This window comes from Priapulus caudatus, unplaced genomic scaffold (assembly GCF_000485595.1).
Source record: "Priapulus caudatus unplaced genomic scaffold, Priapulus_caudatus-5.0.1 Scaffold762, whole genome shotgun sequence".
Lineage (NCBI taxonomy): Eukaryota > Metazoa > Priapulida > Priapulimorpha > Priapulimorphida > Priapulidae > Priapulus > Priapulus caudatus.
The window spans coordinates 53,425-61,493 of NW_014577823.1; the positions used below are offsets into that span (position 1 = coordinate 53,425).

Sequence of the window (8,069 nt, forward strand, 5' to 3'; positions counted from 1 at the left end):
TACTGCGTTACTGACAACTACACACGGCAATCTTCTGCTAGAAACTCCGAAAACGAGCTTGCAAATCAACCCGAAAAGCAGCGAATTCCGAACGCCGTTGCTTACACATCTATTTTGCGGCTTATGCGGGTGCGCTAATGAGTGGTGCGGTGGTATAGATATTGAAGTATATCTTATAGTTATATATATATATATATATATATATATATATACTTATATACAGTATAAGATATGACTTTAGCTCTCACAGACGAACGTGCGATTATTTACCTATATTATAATATGCTTATATTATATATATATATATATCATATACTATTATTATATAAGATATGCTTTAACGCTGAAAGTAACAAGACGAAGGTCGATATTTACCTGCAGCTCTGATCGAACTGATGTCCGAACTCTACCTCCTTGCTACATGTGAGAAGCCAGTTGTGCACTGAGTCAGCATCCGACGCCTCCTTATATCCGAGTGTCTTGAGCTCCTCGACCGCGTCGGCCTAGAGTCGCGTGTTGCGGGCGGCGTGACGAGGCGCGTGTATATTGAGGGGCGCATTCGGCTATTCTCTCGGCGATTGACACACATACTGGGGAAGATGCACGCACGCCACGCACGCAAGGCACGCACGCACCGCACGGGCGTGAAGCGAGCGGGGGGCGGGTGCGGCGTTTCTGATTTGTGCAGTTAATGCAAAGTCATCGCCGATTAACACATTATTAATGAGGCGAAAAAGTTTCGCGCTTTCGCGGGTTACGAGTTGCGCTGTTGCAAGGATTGCCTTTCGCCTGCACTGTCAAATACTGTTCCTCTTCTCTCTCTCTCTCTCCCTCTTCTTTCTATCTCTCTCTCCCTCTCTCTTCTCTTCTCTCTCCCTCTCTCTTTTCTTCTTCCTCTCTCACTCACTCACTCTCTCTCTCCTCTCCTTCGCTCTCTCTTCTCCTCCATCTCTCGTCTCTCATCTCTCATCTCTCTCTCTCTCTCATCTCTCTCTTCTCTCTCTCTATCCTCTTTCTCTCCTCTCTCGTTTCTCTCCTCTGCTAACTCGTCTCTCTACTCTCTCTTCGGCTCCTCTCTCTCTCTCTCTCATCTCTCTCTCGCTTTCTCTCTCTCTCTCTCTCTCTCTCTCTCTGTCTTCGCTCTCTCTTCTGCTCTCTCTCTCTCTCTCTCTCTCTCTCTTCTCTCTCATCCTCCCTCTCTACTTGCTCTGCTCTCTCTACTCACTCGTTTTCTCTTCTTCTCTCCTCTCTCTCTCTCTCTCTCTCTCTTCTAATCTCTTTCTCTTTCTTTCTCTCTCTCCTCTCTCTCTCTCTTCTCCTCTCTCCAGTTCTCTCTCTCTCTCTCTCTCTTCTCTCTGCTCTACTTCTCTCTCTCTCTCTCTCCTCCGCTCTCTTGTCTATCTCTTTCTCTCTCTTTCTCTCTCTCCTTCTCTTCTCTCTCCCTCTCTCTTTACTCTTTCTATTCTTTCTCTCTCTCGCTCGTTCTCTCTCTCTCTCTCTGTTCTCTCTTTTCGTCTCTCTCTCTCTCGAGCATAGATACCAGACAACAACAAGGGTTTAGACAACATTCGACCGGTGGCCGTGTCCAACGGCAGCAACAGACCGGCAAGGACGAACAACAGCTGGCAGCAAGACAACGAGCGCGACATCAGGCATCCCAGCCTAAACCTCGTCCCACCCACGCAAGCCAACCGGATCCCAAAGCAGGCAACACAAAGGGCGCATCACAGAGAGACCCCAAAGGGCCAGCAAAGGAGGCCCACAGAGAGCACAGAGGATAGCGCAAGAGAGCCCGAACGGGGGGAGGGCCAGCGTAGAACTCAGAACTCTCGGCAGGCGTTTAACAAAGAACAGCGCAGAGGTCACGGGGCAGGCACACGACCCACCGAGCGTACCCCGCCGCCAGCTGGCAACAGAAGGGGCACACAGCGCGGACTGCAAAGAACGCAAACCGGTACGGAAACAGACCGGCTAGGTTAACAGACGCCAACGGGGACCACGCTTACGAGCCTACGCCGGACCGCCGCCACGCGTAATCAACTGGGGTAATCCCGGAAACCCTTCCTCACCGCTTCCCCCGAAGCACGCCCGACACCGTCCGTGCAGGCGGTGTCTCGACCCGCACAGCCACAGCCACCACAAGCACAAAGCCACAGCCACCACAACCACAGCCAAAGCCCCGACCACAGCACAGCACAGACACCGGCCACCGCACCACAGCCCAGCCACAACCACCGCCACGCCACAGTTGACAGCTACAACACAACCACAGCAGCCGGCGGGAGAATATTACATCGTCACCTCGCGTGACGCAGACGTTCTTCAGCCGGTACGACCGTGCAGCAACCCGTCGTCAAGCAAGCCGGAAGAGGTCGTCATACATCCTCACTCGTAACGAGCGCGGTTCAGTCGGTGCTGGAGACGTGTGAACTCGCCAGGCGTCGACACACGGCACCAGCGCCCCCTATCGTACTTACATCGAAGCGAGCCGCGTGCTGAGCACTCGCGTCGCAGCCCGCTCTCTCAGACGCCTCTTGGAGGATCGCCGACGCGCGTTCCCGTCGGCCTCTGGCCGACCCGCAGACGACGCCGACTCGCCGAGAAAGTCACGCCGGGACCGCGGAGCAAGAGGGCAGAGTCCTCTGGCCGTGCGGCCGCCCATCTGCGCGTGCGAAACCCAGCGACGGCGTCCTTTCAAGCATCGCAGGAACCTCCATGGGGCGTCTCTTTGCAGCAGGTGGCGACCGACGGTCTGCGCTCTTCAAGAGCAGAAGAGAAGAAGAAGAAGAAGCAATGACGTAAGAGCCAAACGGTTCGAGGCGCGACTAGCCCATAGGCAGGAGCGAGACATCATTCAAACGGACATTGGTAGAACGCGATGCTGTGGACTTCGCGTGGAGAACACACTGAGCCTAGTACTATATATAATAAGTACTATAATAGTTACTTTTCCTACTCTCTGTCATCGTTATTCTGTGTTGGTCGTGTCTTGTCAAAGCGACTCCGGTACGACAGAAACGTACACATGGATCCGTGGTCCGCCAATCAGAATGATGTTTAGAAATTAACGGTAACGGCGGGCGCTGCCCGGAAGCTGGTTGCGTGGTCCAGAGTGGACGGGGAGAGAGTCCAGGCTGACCGGAACGAAGCGGATCTGTCCGTTGTTGTTCCTCTCGAATCCGTATCCGGCTCCCTGACTGGTGCTGCCCTCTCCGCTCGCCTGCTGATTGAACTGCTGGGTGGCGTCCTGGGAGGCGGTGCGAGAGGCAGACAACTCGATGCCGGCTTCTCCGCTGCCGCTTCCCTCCCTGGAGGCGCCGCTGGTCTCCGTCTGACGGGCGGATCCGGATCGGAATCGACGGCCGATGACGATCTGCTCGGTCTGGGCGGCGTTGATTGCTTCACGGGGAGCGGCGGCCTGGGCGGCGTTCCTCCATCCGTTGAAGTCGAAAGCATCGACGTTGATGTACGTGTTGCCGAAGTTGTCGAAACCGAACGCGCTGGCGTCGATGTTGGCGAAGTTGTTCGGGTCAATGGTTCCACCTCGGGATCCACCGAAGCCTGCACACAGAGAGATAGGATGAGACGAAACGATAGATGTAGTTGAATAAATAAATAGAGATGAAGTTAATGGACAATCATATTTGTTTATAGATATAGATACATATATGTATTACATATATGTATACATATATACAGAAGATATCAGAACTATGATGTACAGAATCTCTCACACACAGCACGGACTTCATTACGGACTAGCATTAATTCATTAATTATTAATTAATTGGTTAAATACATTTGCGTGGCTGTAAGAAGAGGTGAGAGTGCTTAGAAATGAATATGCAAGCTTGATGGAAGAAGGTGGGAAGTTGGGAGGAGGACAAAGCTTGAAGGTAAAAGGACGAACGCTGGGAGGAAAATGAAGGTTGAGAGGAGAAGAAGACTTTTTTTTCTTTGAGAAAAGAGAAAGGAATTTTGAGGAAATAAGGAGTGCGCTTGTGAGAAGAAGAAGAAATCTTGGAAGAAGAAGAAGAAGAAGAAGAAGAAGAAGAAGAAGAAGAAAGATGCTTGAGAAAAGTAGGAGGACGCATAAGAGGAAGTGGAGGACGATTGAGAGGAGGAGAAGGAGGATTAGGAGGAATGCAAAAAGAATGCGGAAGCTCCAGATAGACTACGGCAACTATCGGATCAGAACCTTAAAGGCTCACGCATGCTGCAGACAAACACTTACTGAAGCCGGATCCGCGGAGGCTGCCGCCGCCTACGCTGCCAGTCGACACCCGACGAACGCCTCCGCCGAAGCTGCCTCCGCCGAAGCTAGATCCACCGAAGATTTTTCGTCTTTGTTTTCCCTCCTAGATCCACCGAAGCTGCCGACGTTGCCTCCGCCGACTCTGGTCGTCGCCACGCCACGCTCCGGACGACGTTGTCCGCCACCACGAGGCCGCGACGCTGCCATCCGCGAATTCTCTTCTCCTCCCTCCTCCTACGGATCCGGGTTCGACGCTCGCCCACGCCGCAACGGATTCAGGACAGACGACGCTTTGCCCGCTGCCCGCCGACGCGAGAGCCGCCTGAAAAGTGTCCTCCGCCGAAGCCTCCGCTGACGAGGACTGCCCCGGAAAGCTCGATCCGACCGCCGAAGCTGCCCGCCGAGAACTGCCCAGTCTCCGATGTTGCCTGCTCCTGTCAGCCGCGGATGCCCTCCTTGTCCCGTAGCATCGCCACATCTGCCTGGCCATCCGCACGCAGCCAGGATTGCTGATCATTACGAATACCTCTTCATTGGTAGAAAGACAAAGTATAAAATACAATATAATATACAGTTTACGCTCCCTCTCCGGCGCTGCGACCATCGCCCTCTAACATTAACTTGCGTACTGACCCAACTACACACAGAGTTTCTGTCCTAAACACTCGCAACATGCAAAACAGTCCGAAACGAGAATTCGAACGCCGTGCCTTACTACATTCATGTGCTGCCTATGTAAGCGCTGCCGTGTGCGTGCATATAAGATAGAAGTATATTATAGTAAATAAATAAATATAAGGCATATAAGCTATACGTTAGTGCCGCTCCAACAATACAAGTGCCGCTATATTACCTATAATTATTAAATATATAATTATATAAACTATATATATGAATATATATATATATATATATATATATATATATATAAGATATCGTCTTAACGCTGAAAGTAACAAGGACGAGGACGTGATATTTACCTGAGCCAGATCGAGCTGATTCCGAAACTACCTGGACTACATGTAGCAGAAGCACAGTTGTGCACTGAGTCAGATCCGACGCTCTCGCTATAATCGATGTCGAGCTCACTCGACGGCGTCTCCGCTAGAGGTCGCGTGTTGCGGGTAACGAAGGCGCGTGTCTCTTGTTGGCCGCTATTCGCCTACTTCCCTCTCGATGACAACACCCGCCCCCATACTGAAGATGCACGCACAGCACCACACACACACGCCACGTGCGCTGTCAACTAGCAATTTAATGGCGAAAAACATTTTCGCTTCCGGGTTCGAGTTCCGTGTGCATAGCGATGCCTTTCGTGTCCAAATACTCTCTCCTCTTCATCGCTCCTCTTCTCGCTCTCACATGACTTTTCCTCTCCTCCTCTCTCTCTCTCTCACGCTCGTATTCCTCTCCTCTCTCTCTCCCTCTCTCTCTCCTCCCCCATCGCGTCTTTCTTCTCTCTTTCTCGTTCTCGTCTCCCTTTCTCTCTCATCTTTTCTCTTCTCTCTCTGTCTGCCCTCTCTGTCCCTCTGCTCGTGCCTGTTTTCTCTCTCTCTCCACAGTTCACATCGTCTTCTCTCTCCTTCTCTCTCTTCCTCATCTTCGCTCTGCTCTCTGCTCCTCTCTCCCCCCGCTCACGGGCTCGTGTCTCTCTCTCTCCTCCTTCCTCTCCTTCTCGCCCCCATCCACTCTCTCTCTCTCTCTCTTTCTCTCGCTCGCTCGCTTCTCTCTCTGTCTTTCACCCCTCTCTGTCTGATTATCTCTCTTATTTCTCTCTCGTTCTTTCTCTAACTCTTCTTCTTCCCTCCGGCACCACTCACCTCCCTCCGTGCGTGATGTGCGCCGCTAAGAGAGGCTTACGGAGGCGGAGAGAAGCTAATGGTAGCGGGGAGAAGCTTAACTTAGTGGATCCGCGGGATTATGTAGTTCACTAGCAGACGCATCTGGCTAAACACGTGATAACCGTTAGATGAACCAAGCGATACCCAAGGCCGCTGCAACAAAATGACTAGATAATTAATTTTTGATTTTTGATTTTTAATTTTTGATTTTTGATTTTTGTTTTTTGATTTTTGATTTTTGATTTTTTGATTTTTGCGATGCTGCTGCTTCTGCGTTGCCGTATTTGGAGATTTCACATAATACGCGTATAATATTTTTATATGGGAAATCTATCGTCCTACCAGACAGAGGCTATATCAGAGAGGAGAATTATCACAAGAAGGAGAATTGTTGTTATTTTTCATCATCCTATGCTCTGGGTCGGAGTAATAATATGAATACGCATATTATTAAATACATGATGTTAAGAGATAAATCGATTCAAAAGGGTTAATTAGAGGTTGTTGAGATTTTAGATATTTCCGCCCCAGTTATTGAGATTCCAGTGGCTGATATGACGTATAATCGGTGAGATCGTATCTAAACAACACCAAACTATGTAAAATGCTCGCCAATGATTATACATTCATCGTACGTACTACGTAGTAAACGATGATATAAAAATGAATAAAGCGCATCGCACATCAACATTATTATTATTATTATTAAATCTTTATTGCATAAATTCAGATACAAATACATGTACTCACGACAGTTTTTTTCATAGAGAAAATAATCTGATAAAACTAATAGTGTTGAGTAGTTAAAATGATAACATTTCTGACGGATACAGTACAATTACAATGCTATACAACATGAAGAAAAAATATATTTAAGAAAAAACAAAAAAACTTTAGCATATTCTGTATTAGTAAAGTGATTAGGACAACATGAGGAAAAAATAGATACTAACTCAGCCATGAGATAGAATAGATAGTGCATCTATCTCCTAGTAAATAGGTAGCACAACATAACATGCAGTCTTTACAGAGGCACGCCCATCACTACTAAGCGGATTTAAAATGAATTCTGCGATTAATATATTAACTACAACTCAAAATAAATGACTGGGTAGTATCGTAGAAAATATCGCGACTTCGTGACATACTTTGAATTGTATCAAGTTTTTGCACTGATGTTTGCTTTGATAACGCTCTTACGTGACTACATCAATAGCCGTCGTGCCCATTGGTGCGTCAGATTTCATTGTAAACACTACTATATATAACCTGTTCAGAATGCGCACGCTCTCTCTTTCTTTCTCTCACTCTCATTCTTTCTCTCTCTCTCTCCCCGTTTCTCTCTCTCTCTTTCTCTCTCTTACTCTCACTCTCATTCTTTCTCTCGCTTACCCTTTCTTTCTCTCTCTCTCTCTCTCTCTCTCTCTCTCTCTCTCTCTCTCTCTCTCTCTCTCTCTCTCTCTCTCTCTCTCTCTCTCTCTCTCTCTCTCTCTCTCTCTCTCTCTCTCTCTCTCTCTCTCTCTCTCTCTCTCTCTCTCTCTCTCTCTCTCTCTCTCTCTCTCTCTCTCTCTCTCTCTCTCTCTCTCTCTCTCTCTCTCTGACTCTCTCTCTCTCTCTCTCTCTCTTTCTCTCCTTCCCGTTCTCTCTCTCGCGTTGCGTGTCGTCTGCCGCCCGTCGCTGTTTGTTCCGGCGCCGCGAGGGGGCGCGCTCATGACGACGTCACTCCTTTATGCGCAGCGTGGTGCTGACGTCACACATTGTCAGCACACGTGACTCTCTCAATGGGTAAACGAGCATTGGCAGGGGAGTTTGTGTTCTAGGTTGGTGGCTACGTCAGGGCTTGTATGGGTTGGGGCTTCCACCCTTCCTCCCTTCCTTCCATCCTTTCTCCTACCCTGCCTCCCTCCCTTCTTCCCCCTTTCCCTTCCTTCCTCCCTCCCTCCCTCCCTCCCTCCCTCCCTCCCTCCCTCCCT

At 49.4% G+C, this 8,069-nt stretch overlaps 1 protein-coding gene across 1 annotated transcript in view; it reads right to left on the reverse strand.

Annotated features, from left to right (window-relative positions):
- Window positions 1-2,917: 2,917 nt before the first annotated feature.
- LOC106813378 (keratin, type I cytoskeletal 9-like) overlaps window positions 2,918-8,069 on the reverse strand; it is a 34,478-nt gene continuing 29,326 nt past the window's right edge. The window contains exon 2 of the mRNA XM_014817512.1: window positions 2,918-3,561. Coding sequence (XP_014672998.1) covers window positions 3,065-3,561 — 497 coding nt within the window. The 3' untranslated portion in view covers window positions 2,918-3,064. The remainder of the gene's footprint in view (window positions 3,562-8,069) is intronic.